The sequence below is a fragment of the Urocampus carinirostris genome, chromosome 6 (assembly GCF_059441175.1).
Source record: "Urocampus carinirostris isolate Australia breed hairy pipefish chromosome 6, RoL_Ucar_1.0, whole genome shotgun sequence".
Taxonomy (NCBI): Eukaryota; Metazoa; Chordata; class Actinopteri; order Syngnathiformes; family Syngnathidae; genus Urocampus; species Urocampus carinirostris.
The window spans coordinates 1,546,290-1,571,613 of NC_142354.1; the positions used below are offsets into that span (position 1 = coordinate 1,546,290).

General features: G+C 40.9%; 1 protein-coding gene across 8 annotated transcripts in view; it reads right to left on the reverse strand.

The window, feature by feature from the left end:
* Window positions 1-295: 295 nt before the first annotated feature.
* pik3c2b (phosphatidylinositol-4-phosphate 3-kinase, catalytic subunit type 2 beta) overlaps window positions 296-25,324 on the reverse strand; it is a 117,300-nt gene continuing 92,271 nt past the window's right edge. For 6 of the 8 annotated variants that reach the window (XM_088337431.1, XM_088337430.1, XM_088337425.1 and 3 more), the window contains 5 exons: window positions 24,504-24,621; window positions 18,171-18,243; window positions 15,664-15,770; window positions 14,066-14,194; window positions 6,954-8,883 (listed from right to left, as the gene is read on the reverse strand). In XM_088337431.1, the coding sequence (XP_088193557.1) occupies window positions 8,689-8,883; window positions 14,066-14,194; window positions 15,664-15,770; window positions 18,171-18,243; window positions 24,504-24,621 (622 nt within the window). In that variant the 3' untranslated portion in view covers window positions 6,954-8,688. Of the gene's footprint in view, window positions 1,495-6,953; window positions 8,884-14,065; window positions 14,195-15,663; window positions 15,771-18,170; window positions 18,244-24,503; window positions 24,622-25,324 lie in introns of those variants that run through there. The other 2 variants (XR_015850660.1, XM_088337432.1) reach the window with 2 other exon arrangements.

Below are 25,324 nucleotides of genomic sequence, written 5' to 3' on the forward strand. Positions count from 1 at the left end.
TTTAAGCACTAAATTTGATATCTAATTTTGTAGTATTTCGGTAGTAGTGTTTTTTCAGTAGACGAAGTTGCCGCCCATGTTTTTATTAGTAGTACTTTATTCACTATGATTGTCATTATATTTTGGTTTTGCGGGCCAGATGAAAAAGATTAAGGTGCCACATATGACCCGCAGGCCGTAGTTTGCTCACAAATACTTAACACAACAAAAGGTCTGGAAAGAGTAGGTTGGTATCAGATGTATCAGTTTCCTCAAAGTGTTGTTTGCCAAGCTGCCAAAAGCAAGCCCATCAGTCTTCAGTTACAGTTTTATTTTCAAGTGCAAAAACATACAAAACAAATCAAAGTTGATGCAAATGCCTGTTCAAAAAACATTTCTTACTGGAGTTACGCGTTTCATTCGGTTTGGTTTGACGTCACTTCCTGTCTGTTACCCCCTTGCAGATTTTAGTCATTTGTCCATGTTAAGGTGTGTCGGAATAGAAAACTATATAAAAGTAAAAAAATGACATTTGTCAAAGAGAATGAAAAAAAAGTTCACTCACATAAGGCCGGTTCTTTCGCTTGACCATTTCCTCCATTTTCTAAAACCTGCACCAAGACAGAAAGAGGAGGGCGCCGCCGCTGACCATTATTGTACCATTTCCTGAGTGAGCTCGTGTGTCCAAGTACCGGTACGTCTGCACACTTACGTAAAACAAGACAACAGGAATGCACCAGTTGACAACTACATGACGCTATATACTAGAGGTTGACCGATTATCAGGCGTGACAATTATCGGCAGTGGTATTTGGGAATTTGATGCATATTGGTATCTGCATTTTATGTTATCAACAGGTCAATTATTTAGGCTTAGATACAGCCGAGCTTTTCTCTCCCGCCTTCTGTCTCACATGCTAGCCAGCCTGTAAACTAGTCCAGAAAGTCCATGACGGCCACGACGCAGCTTCCCATCTCTGCCAGCTGGTCAATGCAGGCGTTGACATCCTTCAGGTCAAACGCTGGTCCACTGACTCATCTCAAATCGTCCTCCTTCGTATCACAACCAGGCAGGCAGTCGGAAAAAGACAATACAGAATATGAGGTGGGCATCAATAATAAGCTTTGGAATCTAAGTGTGTCTTAAGCCTTGATTTAAAAACTTCCATTGAGGGTGCAGAACTTATCTCCGGAGGCAGGGCATTCCATAGAACCGGGGCCCGAATAGAGAACGCTCTCAAGCCTGCAGACTTCTTGGCTCTCAGAGTCACAAGTAAACCGGCATTTTCAGAGCGCAGACTCTGTGCAGGAACATAGGGGGAAATCAAATCAGAGAGATAAGAGGGCGCATGTCCATGCAAACATTTGTATGTTAATAAGAGAACCTTGAAGTCACATCTTAAGTGGACTGGGAGCCAGTGCAAGTTGGCCAATACAGGAGTAATATGCTCAAACTTTTTGGTCTTAGTCACAAGTCTTGCTGCCGCATTCTGAACCAGCTGCAAACTTTTAATGCTAGACATCGGGAGACCAGAAAGGAATACATTTCAGTAATCAAGCCAAAAAGTAATAAACGCATGAATTAAAACCTCTGCATCTGATTGGGACAGCATAGAACGAATCTTCGCAATATTACGGAGGTGGAAGAAGCCTATTCTAGTAATGTTTTTCACGTCTGACTGAAATGACAGATTGGGATCAAATATAACACCTGGATTTTTACCAAGTCACTATGGGTGATATTACATTTGTCTAGGTTCAGGGCAGTGCTTGAAAACAACTCACGACAGTGAGCTGGACCAATAATCAACATTTCATTTTTTTCTGGGTTAAGGCGCCAAAAAATAAGTGACATCCATCTTTAAATCTCAGTAAGGCAAGCCTCCAGATTTCTACAACTTAACTGTCCAGTTGTCTCCAGTGGCACATACAGTTGAGTGTCATCTGCATAGCAATGAAAACTAATATAATACTTGCGGATAATGTCACCAAGCGGAATCATACAAATACTAAAAAGAAGGGGGCCAAGTACAGAGCCTTGTGGAACACCACAGGAGTTTTTAGAGGTCAGATTGCCATCGTTAACACATTGCATCCTGTCTGACAGGTAGGACCTAAACCACAAGAGTACAGTTCCTGAGATACCAATGCGTTCTAGACGAACAAGTAATATGTTGTGGTCGACAGTATGAAAAGCAGCACTGAGACCCAGCAGCAGTAACATTGATGAGGCACCGGAATCTATTGCTAAAAGGAGATCATTGGTTACTTTAGCCAGGGCCGTCTCAGTAGAGTGATTTGCCCTAAATGCTGACTGGACAGTTTCAAAGAGGTTATTTTCTGACATGAAGTCATATAGCTGCTGGGCAACGACTTTTTCAAGTAATTTTGCAGAAAATGGCAGATTTGACACTGGCCTATAATTACCTAGGCTTTCTGGGTCAAGGTTAGGTCGCTTAAACGTGGGTTTAATAATGGCAGACTTGAAGGCTATGGGAACAATACCCGAGGATAGCTATATATTAATAATATTTAAAACTGATGGTCCTAAGATCCCAAACAGATCATTCACCATTGAAGCTGGAAACGGATCAAGCAGGCAAGTAGTTTGTTTGGTCCTACTGACCATCTGTGTTGGATTATCAAGGGACAAATCATTGAAACTGGAGAATGTTTCTGAACAACCGCTGAAACGGTCCTTACCTGACACCGCCACATCTTTGAGGTAGGAGGAGGTTACAGAGCGTTCATTTAAAATTTCATTCCTGATTAGTTGAATCTTTTTCAACTAATCTTAAGGCCAGTTATCCACATACCTAAATCCCTGCTGACGACAGAAACTTGCCAGCCACCGGTTTAGCAAGACTAGTCTGCTAAACCTCTCCTCATAGCCTCTCGCAGGCAAGGGGCCAGCGACAATTATTCGATGCAGAGTCATCCTCCTGGCGAGATTACAGGTCCTAGCAATATTTTTCTCTGTAATCTCAGATTGCCTCATTTTAGTATCATTAGAGCCGACGTGAATGACTATATCGGTGTAGCTAGCCCTGTCCCTGTGTCTAGATTTGCATGTCAGCTCCCTCAAATTAGCCTCAATGTCGGCTGCTCTGGCCCCAGAAATACACATAACCGTGGCTGGGGTGCTAAGCTTTATGTCACGGGTGATGGAGTCACCTAGAATTATGGTGCGGGAGCCAGTAGACCGGGGTGGAGTGGGACTAGCTAGGGGGCTGAATTTGTTATGCGTCTGGATTGGCTCACCGCTATTAGCGGCAGTGGCTCAGGAGGTAGAGCGCTCGTCTTGGGATCAAGAGATCGCAGTTCGAATCCCGGCTCCTCCGTGTTACATGTCGAGTGTCCTTGGGTAAGACACTGAACCCCTAATACCCCCAATAAGCAGGTTAGCGCCTTACATGGCTGCACGGCCGCTATTGGGAAATGTGAAGCACAATGTAAAGCGCTTTGGGAAGTCTTGACTTGAAAAGCGCTTTATAAATGCAGATCATTTCATTTCATTAGCATGACGTTTGGGCTAATGCTAACCGGACTAGCAGGTCCGCTACAACTCACGCAAGCAGTGGTGTCCCAGGCACCTAACATTTTCCTTTTAAACTGCTCTAGCTCACGGACACGTCCCTCTAGAAGGGCTACTTGCCTGCGGAAGCGGGAGCAACCTTTACAACAATCCATACTCACTTGTGAGCAGTCGGAAGCCGAACAGCGTCTTGGCAGTCGTGGGAGGGGTTGCCCTTCACCAGCGATCGGCAGCAGCGCAACTGTAAAACAATTGTGCACGGCACTTACCTTACGCCAATCGGCCGAGATACTTACCTGAAACTTTGCAGCTGTTCGAGATAAAAAAAATCTCAGTCCAGAATTCTGCTATAGTAGGAATCTGAATCGATCTCGTAGTCGCGGCGACGTGAGCAACACAAAAACTCCCACCGCTCGATAACCCGGAACCGGAAGTGCTGATAACATCATGTTAGGTTAATTGGCCAGTCCAAATTGTCCCTACGTGTGAATGAGCGAGTGAGTTGTCTGTCTCTGTGTGCCCTGCGACTGGCTGATAAGCGCTGCAGATAATGGATGGATGGATAATTATGTTAGTTGTGTTGGAAAAAGGTTTCAGAGAGCTATTATTATTATTTGAATTCATAACAAATATTCATTTTTTTGCATTACTAAAGATAGTAAAGATATTTCACCCCAATTGTTAAGCTCCTACAGCACATTAATACTAGTTACAAATATAATAATCAGTATCTATATTGGCCCTGAAAAACAAATTTTGGTCGATCCCTACTATATATTACATGTTTTTTGGGGTGAGCTCCTTATTATCCGATACACCTTATAGTGCAGCAAATACGGTAAATCTGGTAGGGTGCACATGTCAACTCTTCAACTTCCGCCTCAACTCTGCCAATTACTGTGCCTTTATATTGCACCCAAAACATATTTTACCAGTAGACAGGAATCTTCTAGGTTAACAGTATGAAACCTGCGGCCCAGGGGCCAGTTCACAAACATACTCTGTTTGTGATTTTGTTTTGTCCACAATTAAGTGTTTGTATGTCATATACAGTTATGTACCACTAGCAAGCAATAAATAATGTTCTATTTAGTGCTTGCTAGTGGTAAAAAAAAATATATATTGATTTTAAGGGACAGTGTCCAATATTTAGTGCTTCCTAGTGGTACAAAAAAAAATTCATTTAGTAAAAGAAAAAACACATTGATTTGAATATGAAGCAAAAATACATGTATTATGAATGAAAGAATGAATGTTTGAAATGTGGCAAATAGTTTCGTAAGCCACTGTAGGTCCCTTTTTTAAAGCACTAAATTTGATAGTTTTATAGTTTTTTTTGTAGTATTTCTGTTGTAGTATCACTGTACTACTATTTGTCATTGTACTTTTGTTATATCTTTGTAGTGTATCTTCTCTGTAGCATTTATTCCTTTTCAGAATTGAAGCATAATGTACAGAATTCACATTTGGTCAGAATTCTGTTTTGCAGTGTCAGAAAATTATCAAACAATGTCAAAACGTGAAGTGAATACTGTGTTTTAAGTCAAATCACATAAAAACCGTATGTTATCTGACTGATACTGGTGGACTGTGAGGTTGGGAAAGGGGTAGGCGATAGCTTGAATTTGCGCATCAAAGGATGCCATGACAATTCCACCACAGGTGGTCTGCCCCTCACAGGAGACCGGAACCGAGAACTGGTACACGTCTCACCTCGCAAGGGCAGTCTGAATTTGTCCGGCAAGAAGGCAAGAGGGAATATCCTAACAAGAATAACTGACCCAAAACCCTTGAGGGTCCTGTCCAAGTCTCAGCTCAACAAGCAGCAAGAGAACCAAGCTTGATCAAGCCAGCGGCCAAACCAGTGGGACAAAGCCAGCGACCTCAGAGAAGCTTCATGCCACCAGCAGTCAACCTCTGCTTCAACACCTTAAATCCTGTGGTCCTTCTTCCAACTGGACTCAAGCTTACCAGGATTCCTAATTGCTCTACAGCCCCAGGACATAAAAACTGGGCCGTCATCCTTATCAAAGCAGAACATGTCGTTGTGTCTAGGTATTGGTGTGATGTAAAAGGGGAAACAAAATACAATAACGTAATAATCAAGCCAACGTTGTTGTCCATCCAAATGGTGCCAGTTTAAGTTAAAAACTTCTAGTTGTATTTGTTTTATTTCCTTATTGTCTTTTGTGTTCTATTCAAGCTTCTTCAGTATATTATTATTAAAAGAAAAGCCCATAAATCCAAGATTGTATGTGTCTTGATGCAAGTTTATTGAACTATCAAAACAGTAAAACGAATTCCCCAAAGTGTGTTTAGCGACCCTTCAGAATAACTAAATAAGGTTTTTCATCTGTTTTCCTGACCTAATGATCTAAAAACGTATAAGGGGCTCCAGAAAAGGCGAGACGAGTTTTGAAAATAATAAATTCGGCTCTTTAATTCAATTGGTCAATAAATGGTTGGTTAGAATAATTTATTTACCACCCATATTCACTGCAATAATAATATATTAGGTCCGTTTTTTAAGAACTTCATTTGATATTTAGTTTTGTAGTATTTTTGTATTGTTTGTAAAGTTCTACTGTAGTTTTTTTCTGTAGTAGTCATTTGGTAGTATTACCATTACTTCAGTAGTTGTATTTTTGTCACATTGCAGTATTTCTGCACTAATATTGTTGTAGTATCACTGTCATTGTACTTTTTTATGTTCACTGTAGTATTTTGCAGTATTTTTTGGTGTTTCTGTAGTAGTCTTTTTGTAGCGCCACTGTAGTGTTATTTCTGTACTCATATTTCTGTAGCAATATCATTGTATTGTAATTTTACTGCATTAGTATTTTTTGCAGTATTACTGTAGTTCTACTTTGGAAGTGATTTTTTGAAGTTTCTGTAGTTTTTCTTTCTTTTCAGAATAAAATAAATAATAAATTAGGTCACTGTCTTTAAGCATTAAATTTGATATTTATACAGTTCTTCTTTCACTTGTATGACCTGGTTCTTCTTCTTCTTTAGTATTTCTGTTGTAGAATTACTTAAGTTCAGAAAGAGGAAACAGAAAAGGTAAAAAAGAATGAGAAACAGAGAGATAGAGAGAAAAATAATGAGAAGAGGAAAAAGACTGAAAGAGATAGAAAAAGCAAAAGAGAGAAAAAGGGAGGAGTTGAGAAAGAACCAAACAGAAAAGAGATAGAAAGAAAAAAAAGAAATACAAGAAAGAGCGAAAGAGAGCCAAATACAGCTCCAGTTGCTTTTCAAGAGGCACCTGGCTTTGTGGACATCAGGTGGACATACAGGACTGTCTCAGAAAATTAGAATATTGTGATAAAGTTCTTTATTTTCTGTAATGCAATTAAAAAAACAAAAATGTCATACATTCTGGATTCATTACACATCAACTGAACTATTTCAAGCCTTTTATTATTTGAATATTGCTGATTTTGGCTTACAGCTGAAAAAAACTCAAAAATCCTATCTCAAAATATTAGAATACTTCCTCAGACCAAGTAAAAAAATAATTTTATAACAGCAAAACTAAATCAAACATTTGAAAATGTCCATTGATGCACTCAGTACTTGGTTGGGAATCCTTTTGCACGGATTACTGCATCAATCCGGCGTGGCATGGAGGCAATCAGCCTGTGGCATTGCTGAGGTGTTATTGATGCCCAGGATGCTTCGATAGCGGCCTTCAGCTCATTTGCAGGTCTGGTGTCTTTCATCTTCTTCTTAACTATACCCCACAGATTCTCGATGGGGTTCAGGTCAGGGGAATTAGCAGGCCAATCAAGGACAGTGATGCCATGGTCAGTGCACCATTTACTGGTGGTTTTGGCACTGTGGGCAGGTGCCAGATCATGCTGGAAAATGAAATCCTCATCTCCATAGAGCTTTTCAGCAGATGGAAGCATGTAGTGCTCTAAAATCCCTTGGTACACAGTTGCATTTACTCTGGACTTGATGAAACACAGTGGACCAACACCAGCAGCTGACATGGCTCCCCAAACCATTGCTGACTGTGGAAACTTCACACTGGATTTCAAGCAACTTGGATTTTGCTCCTCTCCAGCCTTTCTCCAGACTCTGGCGCCTTGACTTCCAAATGAAATGCAAAACTTGCTTTAGTCTGAAAAGAGGACTTTGGACCACTCTGCAACTGTCCAGTGCTTCTTCTCCATAGCCCAAGTCAGACGCTTCTTCCATTGTCTTGAGTTCAGAAGTGGCTTGACCATGGGAATACGGCTATTGTAGCCCATTTCCCGGACACGTCTGTGAACTGTGGCTTTTGATACCTGGACTCCAGCTTCAGCCCACTGTCTTTGAAGCTCCCCCAAATTCTGGAAGCGGCTCTTCTTCACAATTTTGTTAAGGCTGCGGTCATCTCTCTTGGTTGTGCAGCGTTTCCGGCCAAATTTTTCCCTTCCAACAGACTTTTTGTGGATATGCTTTGAAACTGCACTCTGTGAACAGCCTGCTCTTTGAGAAATTTCTTTTTGTGTCTTACCCTCCTGATGGAGGGTATCAATGATGGTCCTCTGGACAGCAGTCAGATCAGCAGTCTTCCCCATACTTGTGATTTAGTTTACTGAACCAAGCTGAGTGTTTTTAAGGCTCAGGAAACCCTCGCAAGGTGTTTCGAGTCAATTAGATGATTCAGGTGATTAGTTGAATAGCCTACTTGTATACTTTTTCATGATATTCTAATATTTTGAGATAGGATTTTTGAGTTTTCTTAAGCTGTAAGCCAAATTCAGCAATATTCAAATAATAAAAGGCTTGAAATAGTTCAGTTGATGTGTAATGAATCCAGAATGTATGACATTTTTGTTTTTTTAATTGCATTACAGAAAATAAAGAACTTTATCACAATATTCTAATTTTCTGAGACAGTCCTGTATTTAAAACTGCAGCTCATCTTTCTCTTGCGCTTCTCTAAGCATTGTCTTGCAGGACGGATTAAAACCCTTGGCAGGCCTGATCCAGCACGGATGGATGATACCTGTGTGCTAAGACAAAGGTCCGCAATCCACTGAGAACGGGTCCACGACCCACTTTGAGGTTGCGATCAACCATTTGAGAAACTCTGGTGCAAATGTTTCAAGTGTGTTTACAGGGTTTTCTTCCAAAGTCAAAACATTTGGAATGCACTGTATGTCTGAAGGAGGACACAGCGTTCAACTCTGTGGCGCAGGGGGGCAAGCGGGTGTCAACAGGTGCCAGTGCACCCAACGCTGACCTGGGATCAGAGACCCCAGTGGAACCAAGGCCTCGCCCAAAAGCGTGTTATCCCAGAACGCACCATCGGCCAGGACACGCACGTGCAACACACGCTGCTGGAGGTCGCCGTGCGGAATGCGCTCATACACAAGCTGCAAAACACAAAAAAACTTTACTGACAAACATTAAAAGTCCGATTTCAGAATACAGTACAGTGCTTGAAAAAGTACTTGCCCCCTTCCTGATTATTGTGCTTTTTTTGCATATTTATCACAGAGGTTTCAGAACATCAAACCAATTTTAAGACTGTTAGATTAGTAAAATGTGTCACTGAGTATGTTGTTACTATCACGTTAGTTTTTAGCTAAATTAGTCTCATCTCATCTCATTAGCTGCACCGCTTATCCTCAGTAGGGTCGCGGGGGTGCTGGAGCCCATCCCAGCATTCATCGGGCAGTGGGCAGGGGACACCCTGAACTGGTTGCCAGCCAATCACAGGGCACACAGGGACAGACAACTCACTCGCTCATTCACACCTAGGGACAATTTGGACTGGCCAATTCACCTGAAATGCATGTTTTTGGAATGTGGGAGGAAACCGGAGTGCACGGGGAGAACATACAAACTCCGCACTGGAAGTCTGGAGCTGGATTTGAACCCACGCTGGAGGTTTCCATGACATTAACTGTGCCGGACATGCGCTAACCACTGCGCCGCCCTGCTGCCCAGCTAAATTAGTTTCATTATATAATCAGCATATCATTACTTTGATAATCATACAATTCATTGAGTTCAGTGGTTCCCAAAGTGGGCGGTGGAAAGATCTGGGGGGCGGTGAGGAAAAAAAGGGCTGTAGGGGGGCAGCAGGGGGGCGGCAGTCCGAAGCCAGAAGTTTGATGATTTGTACACAACATGTTAGGGCTGCACGATTAACCGAAATTGAATCGACATTGCTATGTGACGTAGTGCAATTGTGAAACCGCAAAGCACTGCGTTTTTATTCAAGGTTTTGTCATGAGTGATGGAGTTTTGGCCAACCACAATTGTTACTGTTTGAGTTTGAAAAGCGCCGACCAATCAGAGCTAAGTTTTAAAAATGGCACAAGCCAATAAACACGATTCAAAGTTTCCAAGCACCACACTATGCCACACCCTTCGAGTGAGCTCATTGAGTGTCATGGCGGACTCTGTAAACATGGTCCCAGAATCAAAAAACCAGAAGGAAACGAAGCTTGCACCGAAGAAGGGCGGTACATCACTTGTTTGACCTATTTTGGTTTCGACGAAGCGAACGTGGAACAAAAGAAAAGGGCTGTTCGCGTAGTCGCTAGGTCCAGAGGAAACACAAGTCATTTGTACCAGCACCTTAAAAATGATCAAATATTAAAATACACGGCATTTAAAAAAGGATTACAAGTAAAAGATGAAGAAGTGGACTGACAGGTAAACAAACCTCCATCAAAGCAGCAATTGCGCCTTCACGCCGTATGAAAAAGGTTCGCAAAGGCACAAAGAAATAACTCAAAAAATGTCTAATATTGTCCAAAACTGCATTATCGAATAGAGGTAACACTTTTTATTTATGTGATTGACTTCAAACACAGTATTCACTTCACATTTAATTTACACACACAAATTTTTGGACCATGGCCAACCCAATTGCCCAAACACCCAAACAAGTTAGGCACCTCGACACCAAAGTTGGTCATGCTCTCGTCCCTCCAGATGAAACGGGACTCAAGAAAGCAGCCATGTCACTCGGATCAGGGTGACACAACACACTCTTTTGTTCAACAGCAGTGCCCGACAGCTTTAAATGGTTTAATATGTGTAACCATGTATAATATGTTTTTGCAACTGTATATTTTTGTAATGTATTTATTTTAGAGACTTATTCTGATATGTTTTGCACGGGCGAATCAAAAAGGGGCAAAAACAACGGGGGCTGACGGGAAGTGGAGTAAAGGTGAGATGTGTTTGTGGACGAGGCGGACAATAGTGGATATATATTTTTCCCATCCTTACCTTTGGAAATATACGCTTTTTTCCTTGGATTACTTTCAACGGGACCCGGACTCTGCAGGTCTGCATCAAACCTTAAGTACAGGTATCATTTTCGGTTCATTTTGCCGGCTGTGAATTTTGGACTGTGTACTTTAATGAAGGACATTCAGTTTCAATCGCGGGACTTAAAGTTGGGTTTGTGTTAATTTTGTGTTTGTGTTACATTTTTTAATGTGAGCGCATGCGGCCTATATACAGGTGCGGCTTGTGTACAAGTACAAAATCGGTTTTCCTCTTACAATGTGGTGGGTGCGGCTTATAATCAGGTGTGCTCTATAGTCCGGAATTTACGGTACATGCTTCCATTAGATGATATTATTCGAAAGTACAATATCAGTTTCCATTGCTACGCAGATGACAGTCAACTATAACTTTTGATTGAGGAATCTGCCACACGAAATTGTGGAAATATGGAGGTCTGCCTCACTGAGATAAAAGAATGGATGTCACTCATCTTGCACCTTAACTCTGAAAAGACCAAAATTGTTGTTATTGGTCCATCTAAATGCCGTGATTTGTTCTCAAAAACTGCTCTGAACATTAAAAAAAATGGAATATCACCCAGAGTGACTCAGTCAAAAATTTAGGTGTCATATTTGACCTCTTACCTGTCCTTTCAAACACAAGAATAGAACAGCTTTTTTCCATCTTCGCTACATTGCTAAACTTCTCATTCGGATGCGGGGATTATAATTCATGCGTTTGTTACCTCCCGTCTCGATTACGGTAATGCACTACTCTCCCTTCTCCCAAAGTCCATAATCAAGAGCCCTCAGCTGGTAAAAAATGCTGCAGCGAGGCTTTTAACCAAGACAAGAAAGTTTGATCACATTACCCCGATTTTAGCTAACCTGCTTTGGCTCCCTGTTAGCTTAAGATGTGATTTTAAGGTTCTGTTGGTGGTATATAAAATCATGCATGGACTTGCTCACTCACATCTTTCAGATTTAATTTTCCCCTATGTTCCGTAGAAAATGCTGGTCTACTAGTGATCCCAAGAGCCAAAAAGAAATCCGCACGTTCGAGAGCGTTCTCCATTCGGGCCCCAGTGCTGTGGAATGCTCTTACCCTGAGATTCGAACCTCAGTGGAACTGTTTAAATCTAGGCTTAAAACACACTTCTATTCCATAGCATATGAATAACCTATATTTTATGTTGGCAATATCTGTGTATTATTTGTTATTGCAACATCCATTGAAGCCTGGTCATCCTAGAAAGGGGATTACCTCATGTGCGGTTCTCAAGGTTTCTTCATTTTCCTCATGTTGAGGTTTTTAAGTTTTAGGGTTAGGGTCCTTGCCCTCATGTAGGTTTTAGATCAGGGGATGGTGTAATAATACTCTGTGGTTTGCAATAATCTGTGTTCTGTGCAGCCCTTTGATACTGTTTGTGGTTAAGGGCTATACAAATAAACATGACTTGACAAGTAAAAAAATATCAACAGAAAGCAACACTAAAAAAGCTGGCCAGAAGATGGTGCTGTTTTATCTAGGTTTAGCGTTTCAATATGGTTGAGTGTTAACAAAAACAAAATTAACACAGAAAAAGTACTTAAGACAAAAGAAAGAAAAAAATCGCATCGAAATTGCAATACTGGTCTTTTTTTTTTTTTTTTGGGGGGTGTCACTAGAAATTTAATGGGGAGCCAAGGGGGTGCCTGCCTGCATAAGTTTGGGAACCACTGATTCAGTTGTTTTAAATGTATATATTTATTCACGGGCAGCACGGCGGCGCAGTGGTTAGCGCTTGTGCGGCACAGTTCATGTCATGGGAACCTGTCGTGGGTTCAAATCCAGCTCCAGACTTCCTGTGCGGAGTTTGTATGTTCTCCCCGTGCTTGCGTGGGTTTCCTCCGGGCACTCCGGTTTCCTCCCACGTTCCAAAAACATGCATTTCAGGTGAATTGGCCGGTCCAAATTGTCCCTAGGTGTGAATGAGCGAATGAGTTGTCTGTCCCTGTGTGCCCTGCGATTGGCTGGCAACCAGTTCAGGGTGTCCCCTGCCCACTGCCCGGAGATGGCTGGGATGGGCTCCAGCCCCCCCGTGACCCTAATGAGGATAAGCGGTACGGCTGATGAGATGAGATGAGATATTTATTCACACAATTTAATTAAGTATTTACTTGCTGTATTCATATAAATGTTTTCTTTCATATCAGTAGTTTCCCAGCAATGGTCTTTCACACTGCCACTTTTACTTTTCGCATTGTGTCTTTTTGTGCAATTTTTACGCCAGACGTAATAGGGCTGCACACCTTCCAAACAGTTCCAAAATTTTGACTCATCACTCCACAGAATGTTTCTCTAAAGATAATTTGGCAAATGTCAGATAACTGTTCTTTTGTGTTTCTTTTGTGACAAGAGTGGTTTTCGCCAGGAAACCCCTCCATGGATTACATTTTTGACCACTGTCTCTCTTATAATGGAGTCATGAACACTGACCTTAACTGAGGACAGTCAAGCCTGCAGTTCCTTTGATGTTTTTCGAGGTTCTTTTGTAACCTCCTGAATGAGCCGCCGTCACACTCTTGGAGTGATCATAGTTGGTTGACCTTTCCTGGGAAGGTGTTCCCGTTTTTCTCTATAAACGGATAATGGCTCTTACAGTGGTTTCTCCATTAGCGGATAATGGCTCAGACAGTGGTTTGCTAGAGTTCTACAGCCCTGGAAATGGCTTTATGACCTTTTCAGGACTGATGGATTTAAATCCCTTTTTATTAATTTCTTCCACAATTTCTTTGGATTGTAGCTTGTCAATTGTGTTCTTGAGATTTTGTAGTCTACTTCACATTGTCCACCAGATTTAATTTAAGTGATTTATTGATTAAAAACAATTGGTCACAATCAGTTTTGGGTGTGGCCTTTGGAATTTAACTCAGCTTTCCCAAAACTGTGGTGAGTCACTGTTACTTTGTGATTCAACAAAAGCCACAAATACTTTTTTATACAGGCCTAGATTTTTTTTGTGCCTTAATAATGGAATCAACATTTCAAAACGACATTTTATATTTACTTGTTCTGTCTATGTGTGATATTGAAACGGATTTAATGATCTGAAACCTTTTTGAGTGATACATTTGCAAAAAAACACAGAATCCAGAAAGGGGGCAAATACTTATTCACGGCACTGTATATTTAGGTATTATCTGGCATGATTGTTCCTCCGTACGTTCCCTTTGAGCACCTGCCCCCCCCCCCCACATGTCTCTGTAAGCCACTGTGTATTCTAGCGTGTTAATTGAGTATGCATGTTTTTGTATGCGCTCGTACCATTTCATTATATGTGGGGTTACAAGTGCGTCGCGCCGCTTTGGTCTTTTTCTTGCTGTTCTTTAGAGGATCTGGCAGGAGGTAGAGTTTCACATAGGGGTCCGGATCAGCGCCATCTTGAAGTGGCTGCTGCTGGCACATGTGTAAGATTAGGCCTCTCAAACATTAGATAGGAGACTTGAGCTATTCCGCTAGGTTGCTGTGACCTTCCTTGCTTCACCGTCTCTCATTATCCATATACACTCTTGCACACATTACCCAGGTTAAAACAGTTAAGACCTCACGCTTTGTAGTTCTCCATTTTCCTTTCAATTTCCTGCAACCTTGTTTGAGTGACTTGGTTTCTTCAGTAAACCAAGGTGTATGCTTCTTTTGTCAAAATGTATGCCGTAAGGGGAGCCACAAAGACAAGGACGTTAACAAAAGCAGTATTAAAGTTTGTAAGTGGGTCAACAGGCCCAATATACAGAGGATGCAGTTGCAACTGGTAAATAGTTCTATCAGAGCTGATGCTTGCGTTTTTCCTTGCTTGCATGTCAGTTTGAGATCAGAGGATGGTGTAATTTGGGCTGTGCAGTTCTTTGAGACATCTTGTGATTAAGGGTTATACAAATAAATGTGACTTAAGTTCTTTATTATATCTTTCTTGCATCCAGCAAATAGTTTAGTAATTCAGTGCCATAACTTTTAAATATGTTTTTAGGAGCATTCTCCCTGAGTGCCAAAATGTGAAATACGCCGTATGGCAGTGTGTCAGCGGCTCATATGCGAGTATGTGCAGTGTGGTGATAAACTTGAAGATAAAAGTACAGACTCTTAACACTTGTTATTCTTTTTTTTTTTTTAAAGATGACAAAGTGCCGTTGTAATCGTTATGACGACCCAAATCATGTGATCACGTCACCAGAAACATCAGGGGCTCACATTTCTATGCTAAGTTTATGCATACATTTAGTGTTCTTGTAATAAAATGTTATTTTGCAAGCAAATTACTTTTGTGTTAACAGAAAGTATTGTTTAGATATTGGAGGTATCACGAAAATATATAAAAAAGCACCAAAGTAAAAGTTCTGCTTGAAATGCATCCTTTCAAAAAAAAATCAATTTTTCTCAGAAGTTTTCTTGGAAACGATATTTTCAAAAACTTAGCAATGTTCAACTGTTGTTTACTACACAAGAGTAGAGGCTAGAAACATAAGTATTTTTTGTCATGAAAAATGAGGGTTCAAGCTTTCTTTTGATGTGTCCTATTCCTATATAAATAACTACAGAGCGTAGAGGCTAGAAACATAAGTTTTTTTGTCAAGAAAAATGAGGGTTCAAGCTTTCTTTTGATGTGTCCTATTCCTATATAAATAACTACAGAGCTTAATTTTAAGAAGGTCCTCAAAAATGAGTCAAAATGACAGAAATTGTCTGGCACCGGTACTTCCCGTTTGAGAAAAACCTCTGGCACTGAAAGAGTTAAAATCCAATTTGCCGTCTCCTGGTTCTTATTTCTAGAATAACAAGGATCTAACATAAAATAACCTTTCACATGCAAACACACATTAGCTATCTACCTCAAAAAGAAGACAAAGGTGAAATGAGACACTGACCAGGCCTCGGATGTGCATAACCATGATGAAGAGTTTGTCGTTCCGGTAGCAGATTGACAGTTTGACTTCCCCAGACTCTTTACTTGGAGGTGGCGACCTTGCCAGCTCTGTGCAATCACAAATATGGACAGAAGCATACGGAAAAAGTACATGACTAAAAATTACACGCATACACTCATATACATTGACTTGAAAAACTATTATTCCACCTGCACAAGAACTTTTTGACATATTGCCATATTTCAGGCTTTGAACTTAATGTATTTCCTGACTAAAATTGTCTCTGGAGTATAAATCGCACCAGCTCAAAAACATGTATCATCAAGAAGGACAAAACATGTATAATCAAGAAGGCCAAAACATGTATAATCAAGAAGGACAAGACATGTATAATCAAAAAGGACAAAACATGTATAATCAAAAAGGACAAAACATGTATAAGTCTCATTTTGGGGGGAAATCTTCTGTTAAAATTCAACTCCAAAAACATACATGTCATCTTGAGAGGCAATTTAAAATGAAAATAAATTAGAGAACACGGGACACAAATGTGCATATCTTAGACACGCTCAAATACGTCAGTAATCACGAAACATATTAAGACTTATTACGATAAGTCTAGCATAAATAGCATGCTGACCAAACTATCAGCTTCACTCCAAATAACTAAATCTTATGAAACATTCATCCTCTGTGTCATTTTTACCAGTAAACTCCTCCAAGACGATAAACCTTCTGAACCTTCCTCTTACTGCTTTGAAAGATGTCCACCACAACAGGTCAAGGCTGGAATGATCTAGGCAGGCTTAGAGCGCCCTCTTGCGGTTTAGTGTGAAAATAACATGTGAAGTGATATACAGTGGGGTTGGTGGGTGGATCCCTTAACCACTATGTTGTAATGCCACCATTAACTGTGGTGTGTCTTGGGAAAGAACAGCCTGGTGGCAGCCATCCCTCCCCAGGTTCGGTAATACCAATTTTGACCTCAATAATATAATAATGTGTTTATGATTTATGTAACAAGTCCTGCAACTTATAGTCTGGAAAATACGGTGGACTCAAATACTGTATTCTCTAAGAATCAACAACATGTGAAACACAATCGTGAAGAAAAAAAACAAATGTTTTATGTTGTACTAACAAATAAATTGAAAAGTAGTTGTTGCAAAAAATATTGCCCTCTTAAAGTTACTGGATGATAAATGAACGTTTTTTTTTTTTTTCAAAGTTTGGCCGAGGCTGCGATTTATACTCTAGTGAGAGTTACGTGTGAAATTATTAACACATTTTTACCGGTACAGTATATCACTTCACATGTTATTTTCACACTAAATTGCAAGAGAGCGCTCTAGGCCTGTGTTGAGCATTTCAACGTTCCTGGTGTTTTGCCAAAAAATATGCTCCTGAGTGAAACTTATAGTCCGGAAACAACAGTAGACGTTTTTGATGTATTTCATTAAAATTGCTGATTAAGTCCTGTTTTTTTTTTTTTTCAATTTTTTTTGTGTTGTCAGAAACACTGGATATTTATTTGTATGTTTAAATTTTTGAATCAAGTGGAGCTAGCACGCTATTATTGACACAGCACTTTTTCTAAGAAGAGTTAAGCTGCTGCTTAAATTGTGTGCCACACATACATAGAATACAGAACATATGGTATGGCTCTCACTAAAAAATCAAAAAACTCTCCTAGATCTCAACAGATTAACGGGCAAGCCGATTATTGGCACTGTTATTTGGGAATCAGCATTTTTATTTTTTCGACAAGTGGATTATTTAGGCTCAGACGGTACCCATCCCCGGCCTTCTGATTGGATAGGAGAGCAGGAAGAATAACGTTATAGCGGAGTAAACAGCAGCAGTTCTGCTAACACCTGAGTCTCAACATGCCTGTACTAGCTCGTATCATAACATTAGTTTGTAAATCAAGCATGTGTATTTGTGATTGAAAACATAAAAAGCACGCTAAAGTGGAAGGCTGATTGATTAGCTGTTACCATAACATCATTTAGTCAATCTGGCCCTAAAACAGGAATGCCTACACTTGGCATCTCACAGTTGAAACGTGAATGCATTTTTTGTTTTAGGCTAATTTAAGACATGTTGGTTGTATTGAATTTTTTATTCATTTATTGTAAAAAAAAATTCAGGGACCTTTTCAACTTTTTATCTACTTTTATACGAGTTGCAGCAAAGCCTAATTTTGTTTCTTGCACTGTTCATTTTTTGGTTTAATTGAAAGACTAGTTATGTTAGTTGTGTTCAAATTCTAAATCATTTACTGTAAAAGGTTTCAGCGAGCTATTAAAAGTTTCATTTAAATGCATAACATATATTATTTTCTTTTTGCATTATTAAAAATGTCTTATGCCAATTTTTAAGTTTTTACAGTAAATTAATATCAGTTCCATATATCCCTGCTCTAGGACATCTTGTCACAGTCCAATAAAAAAATGTCATATTGCATGCAAACACATGTTTGTTATTGAAGTGGTTGATGTGCACACCTGTTTTGCTGATGTTTTGACCCGGTCGCTCGTCTCTTGGTAAGGGGTGGAAGAACGTGTACACCAGATCGCACTGTGAACATGCACACATGCAATATTAGATTGTCTTATCAGTAAATATTTGCTCATGACTGCTCAAAATGGAAAGACCTGATAGAGCACAGCTCACTTGCCCTGACCCATAAGTGTGGGATTGCATAGGTTGTACAGAGATCCCTTGGTTTTCGTGGTTAATGGCGACCAGAACAACCCAGGAAAACTGAAACTACTCAAAGTAGCCTCATACCTTCATAAAAGCCCCCAAAGGGTTAAACTTATCCCAGGATGACATCATTACCAACCGAGAGTATACGACTGTAACAAAATTATATATAATAGATCTACAAACAATAACACCCATCACGTTAAACGAGTGGTTTCATTGTTATTATACAAAATTAAAATAATAGGAGGACATTGGTTAAAAGCATGCGCAGCTTCAGGTGAGAGCCCCCGCTAACTTCATCATGCACGCCCTGTCAACCCCTATGTGGTCTAGGCTTTATCACCCCTGAAGCCCACATAGAAATCTGAAAACTTTGGCTGTTGACTGACAACATACACCAGCCTATCACAGTCGCGCACACTGACAGTCCCATCTGTCCAACATTGAGCGCCCTCCTTTATCTGTCCCCGCTGCTGTCTAACAGAACACAATGCACAATACAATTATATCAATGACAATAAAGACAATTGAATTCAATTAAAAATCTGCGAAGGAGTGAACCAGTGATAACTGAAGCACGAAGTAGCGAGGGGTATCTGTATGCTTTACATTTTCAGGAAAATCTTCAGGATTTTCATTGTGGGGACATTTTGGTGGTCTTATGTTGCTAGACCACTTTTTGAGTTTAGTTGTAGTTGATTTTTGGTTCGGGTTAGGCCATAACAGTTAGGGAGATAAGTTTAGGGTAAACAACTCATTCAATGCCATAAGGTATAAAATAATTTTCAGAACCATGTAAAAATGAAAAGATATTCATTTCTTTTTGTTTTGCCTTAAAAAGTCTTTTTTAAAGGGTTTGGCGCAGCTCATCACTAAGTACCAAGTCTTTGGGAATGATTTTCAGTATGATCAATCACCATTAGATGGCAGGAGTGGCTTTGATGAGATATTTGCTCCCACTTAAGAGTGTGTAGGTGGCCCCGTAAAGTAGCAAGTAGGCCCCGGAAAGTAGCAAGTAGGCCTAGTAAAGCAGTGTGGTGACAAAAAATGGCAGATTTTGGATGAGTACAAACATTAACGCTTCAACCTAAAAAGAAATGACAAAGTCCCTTCGTCATCATCAGGGCAGAGAGGGATGACGTTTGTGCTTGTCCGCATGGTGACCAAAATTGTGTGATCATGTCACCGGCAACATCGGATACTGAAAAGTTCATGAATAAGTTCAGTGTCCTTGCAATAAAATGTCATTTTTCAAGCAAAGAACCCTTGTATTTATGGAAAACATTGTTTGGGTATTGTAAGTATCTCAATGAAATAAAGTATTTAAACAAATAAATAAAGCACAGAGTGAAAGTTTTTCTTGAAATGCATCCTTTTACAAAAAGCTGTTTTTTTCAAGGTTTTTTCAAAACTAGTATTTTCAAAAAATGTTCAACTGTTGTTTACTAAACAATTATAAAAGCTAAAAACAAAAAATCTGGCAGTGGCTTGTTAAGGTTCCTGGTGATTGTTTTGAAGAAGAGAAAATTTGAAAAACTCGCAGAAGATATAGCCTTAAGGCGAAGTTGCCCAACTCTGGATTACGCCAAAATGCCAGGGCAAACTAGTTCAAGCTGCGCTTAATCAGTTAGCCTGGATTTATTTTTAGGCCAGGGCAATTACTCATTACCTGCACCACTTATCCTCAGTAGGGTCACGGGGGTGCTGGAGCCCATCCCAGCAATCATCGGGCAGTGGGCAGGGGACAAAAATTGTTATTACGATAAAATATTTCTTATCAGTCGATATCCCTAATTATCGCATAATTTCTTCCTTTCACATTGTATATTTAATTTTTGCCTGTGTACGGTGACAAAATCCGTTGCTGCTTTAACCAATTTTTATTGTCAGAACAAAGTCGCACAGTGACGAACTTTTACACAGCATTTCACAATTATGAGTTACATTAAACAAGTGATTACCTTTTAAGCTGTGGTTTCAAGGATAGGCTAGCTAGCTAGCCATTTGTTGCACACTGGCCTGGTTCTTGTTAAACATCTGCAGCACTTGTTTTGGACTGAATTAACCTATGGCTAAGCCCCCCCCCCTCAAATGTGATTAGCCAATCACAGTGCACATAATAGACTCCATAGACTATGACAAGCTCTGCTGGCATGTACATTCAATTGCATTACAGATAGTTAGTTTTCAGACGTTTATTGTGCATTTTTTTCCCATCATTTTAAACTTTAAAATGGTCAAACGGTGTTCATGGAGTACATACAAATATTTGATACGCGGTATCTTGTAAGGCTAGGCAATGGGGGGTATTTTTTACTAAATCAAGACAAATGTCGGGTTCAGATGAAGTTATGTGCCGACCACAGTATCAACTCAATGTGGATTAAGTTAATAAGAATGTGGGCATCTGTTCTAAGGCAAGTAGTATTTGAGGCAACATAATGTCACTTTGCCTGAGAGAAATGTAAAGTTACTTAGAACGTTAACGTCACTAACATTAGGCTGATGATAGCGAACATTAGCTCTTGGCTGCGTTATACATTATGTTTGTTTAAATGGGAGTTCAGTGACCTGCTATTCGTTGTTTTTTTTGGTATGTTGGTAATCATACGTGATTGTTGGCCATTGTCCAAAGGGCTCTAGCCAACTTTGGATTTCACCCCCCAAAAAAATCAGAATTGAGCATTAAGCTATAAAGTGTGAACCTAGCCTTTAAGTTAACTTTTGGAGATTAGCTTTTTAAACTTAGCTGTAGATGACTGAGATAAGAAATGTTGGCCATTTTATGCTTAATTATCCTGTTGCACCAAACTAACAGAGAGGCACTCCTGGTAGCCTACAGATGTTAAAAGGGTTTGTCCCGGGAAAATATGAAGCTTAGACTTATGATTAAATAAAGTTTTGGATCGACCTTCACAACAACAAAATCATGAATATTAACCTCCAAAGCATAGTTCAGGCCCTTTTGGTGGTGGGCCTTTTTGAGATGATATGTGATCTTTCTGGGCCCCAAAAGCATCAATTGCCTCCCGCCAAATGTCTCCCACTGCGACACTTGTCATAACGCTCTTCACAGAATGTTGAATGTTTGTCAGAGTGAGTCAGGAGGCTTAGCCATATGTCAGTCCACTGGTGGCGTGGGTCAAGTGATAGGAACGGATGCTAACTTCAATCTTCTGCAGAAGGAAGATCAGTCAACGGCACTCCCACAGAGTCAGCTTGTTGGTCTACAAGAACACGACAACACAATAAGCTCTACAAAATAAGGAAAGATCCTCGCATGGCCAAGAAAATCTTCCAGTTTGTGGTGCCTGACTCATTGAAACAGAAAGTCCTTCACGGTTTACATGACTCAGCAGGTCACCAAGGCCAGAACCGTACTTGGTCTCTGGTGAGGCAACGATTCTCCTGGAATGGCATGGAACGTGATGTTGTGAACTATGTTAAATCCTGTCAGCGTTGTATAGTAGGGAAAACACCGGAACCACACAACCGTGCACCACTCAAGAACATAGTTACCTCTGAGCCTATGGAGTTGGTCTGTATAAACTTTTGGACTGCTGAGCAAGAGAACAAGTCTGTAGATGTCCTGGTCATAACTGATCATTTCTCCAAGATGGCGCACGCCTTCCCTTGCAGGAATCAAACCGCCAAACAGGTTGCTCGCCGTCTGTGGCAGGATTTCTTTCTTGTCTATGGTTTCCCTTCGGCGTATCCACTCTGATCAGGGAGTCAATTTTGAGAGCAAAATGATCAAAGAGCTTCTAGAGATGGCTGGGGTGCAGAAATCCCATACGACTCCACACCATCCCATTGGAAATGGTATCGCAGAAGGATTTAACCGAACATTGGGAGATATGATCAGAGCCCTTCCCCCTCAGCCCAAAGCAAAGTGGCCACAAATGCTGCAGCAGCTCACCTTCTGCTACAACTACACAGAGCATGAGACAACAGGGTTTGCACCGTTCTACCTAGTATTTGGGAGGATCCCTTGTCTCCCTGTCGATGTCATGTTTCAACATGCTAATACCAATGATGCTGTTGTCAGCTACTCTGACTTTGTAACCCATCTGAAGAAGGATCTACAAGAAGCTGCTCAGATTGTACGGAGGAATACTCTCAAAGAACAGACTCGCCATGCCAAGCTGTACAACCGTAGGGCCAAAGGATCACCCCTCGTCGTGGGAGACCGTGTGTTGATCGCCAACAGAGGTGTCCCAGGGAAACGCAAGGTTGCAGATAAGTGGGAGTCGACCCCGTATGAAATCATATCAGTCAAGCCTGATCTCAATGTCTATAGAGTCAAGGATTGCCTGACGGGGAAAGAGAAGGTAGTTCACAGGAATTTGCTGCTCTCTGTTAGCTTCTTGCCCTGTGAGGGAGATCTGGCCAGCGAATCTGAACACTCAGGGTGTGACGCTGCTATGCATGGAAGTGATGTATGTCCAGATTTACCTGACGCGGTTGAAGACAGTGATGTCCATACAGTAAACTGGGTGATACAGTCAGGTGAAGAGCAAGTTCATTCAGAGGTGGAGGATAACTTAATAGACAGCAGATCTGATGCCCAGTCTGACTCTCTCACAGTCGATACATCCAGCCAAGGAAATCAGCACATCCCCGAACAAGATGTTGATCATACTGCAAGTGACAATACGGAAAGCCCACCACGGTACTCTGAAAACATGCTCCCTTTGGGTATGGGCCCACCAGACACTGTCCTCCCAGACGAGACCCCGTTGAACACTGACCCACCGGACATTGTTTACCCTAGTACTGACGTGTATGAGACAGCCACTCCTAATACTGACTGTTTAGACTTGACTGTCCCATACCCTCAAGCTCAGGTTATTTGTGCTCAACCTAGCCGTTATGATCTTAGGGTCCGCCAGTCCATCAGGCCTCACAGTCCTCTTATTTGTCAGATGAATGACCAGTTGGTAGGTGACAATTCTGTGTCCGCAATATCTGCAAGTTCCTTGATTAAGTTCTTTAGAGATGCACTTTCAGTTTGAGTAACACAGCTTGAGCAAGAAACAAGAATTGTGCCAATGTGAGTACTTGAAACTACAGGAACAATGTTTTATATTTCAGAGATGTAACAGGCATCGTTGAGTCTGTGCTTAGTTAGGAGTTTGATCGCTTCCTTTCTTTTCACATTCCTTTTTGGGAGAGTTTTAGAACTGACATGCACTTCAGTTTGTTCCTTGTAATACTGTACCAGTTTTTATGTACTTTTTTTCATCAGTATTTGCACTTTTGCATGTGATTTTTTTCTGTTTAGTGTAGCACTCCCATATTAAGCATCATTTCAGGGGGGTCTATGTAACAGGTGTAACAATAACTTTTGTTTTATTGAAATTCCTGCTGGAATATGTGTATAGTTTTTGGTAAGTGTCCTGCAATGATGAGTCCAACAGTGCCACCTGCTGGTATGGGGTGGGGTTTGGTTTTGGACATGTGACCGGAAGGCGGGGTTTGTTGGCAGTCTACAGAGAGAGCTGCTAACGGTAAGACACATCTTTTGTTACTGTTTTGAATGTTGGAATAAGTTTGTCGTGTAGCCTGCCTTGGCTGGCAAAGTTTGCAGTGTACGTTGCAGCTATGCTTTTTTTTTTAATCAGACTATAGATAGATAGCTAGATAGCTAGATAGCTAGATAGAATCCAAAATATCTCCAAACAAGTGAAGATTAAGGCGTCTCTTCTGTCTATGACTCTTTCAGCATGCTTAGAGTGGGTATACAGGGTATTCTCTTTAGTCTCTTTATTGCTCATTTTGACCGTCTTGTAGTCCAGTGTCACGCCTACTCAGTGTGAGCCGCTATACCGCAATTCCTGCAAAATGATTGGCTGGTCCTCGTCAATGTCTTCGTTTCCTGAATTTTTGTCCTGAACTTGCATTTTCATGCATTAGCCCGTTGAGTCGGGTGGTATATACAATTTATTTTACGTATTTATTATTTATCTTGGAAAAAAAAAACAATAATTATCGTTATATGGCCCGGGCCTAGTTTATTTAAGTATTCCACTTTTGTGCAATACCCCAGGTTTTAAAGTGTGTGTCACTGCCCAAATATATTTGGGCCAAACTGCATCCGCATGCCCTTCTCGTGTCCAACAACTGACCTGTGCAACTTCAGAAGCAGCATGGACCAAGTGCCAGACGTAACCGTTCAGCTCGTCCTTTCGACGCTCCGCAACAGCATCACTGCGAGATCGACCTATGACCAAGCGGCTGGGGAAGCTGGAGGAGGGACAAGTCTCAATGTCACATTTTGATGGTGGGCTGCCAAACAACCCTCCAGTGTGTGTGTACTAGGAGTGGGCCGAATTAGAGGTATGATCGGGCCTAAAAATGTCTGCCCGATCTGACCCTGAACCACCGTTTACTTGATTTGAGGTACCAGGCCCAAAGTAAACCCAAAGCTACACTTTTGGGCACCAAAATGCACGGCCAAGGTGCAGCTTCAAACCTGTATGTATATTTTTTTACCGTAAATTCCGGACTATAGAGCGCACCTGATTATAAGCCGCACCCACCACATTTTAGGAGGATAACCGCTTTAGTACTTACACAAGCCGCACGTGTATATAAGCCGCATGCGCCCACATTAAAACATGTAACACAATCACAAAATTAACCCAAACCCTACTTTGAGTCCCGCAATTTAAACTGAACATAAAGTACACAGTTCGAAAACCACAGCCGGCAAAATGAAAGGAAAATAATACCGGTAGTTAAGATTTGATGCAGACCTGCAGAGTCCGGGTCCCGTTAAAAGTAATCCAAGAAAAAAAAGGGTATATTTCCAAAGGTAAGGGTGGGAAAAATATATATCCACTATTGTCTGCCGTATCCACAAACACTCACCTTTATCGGTCCCCACTTCCCGTCATCCCCCGCGTCTGTTACGCCCCTTCTTTTTAATTGGTCAGTGCAAGACTTA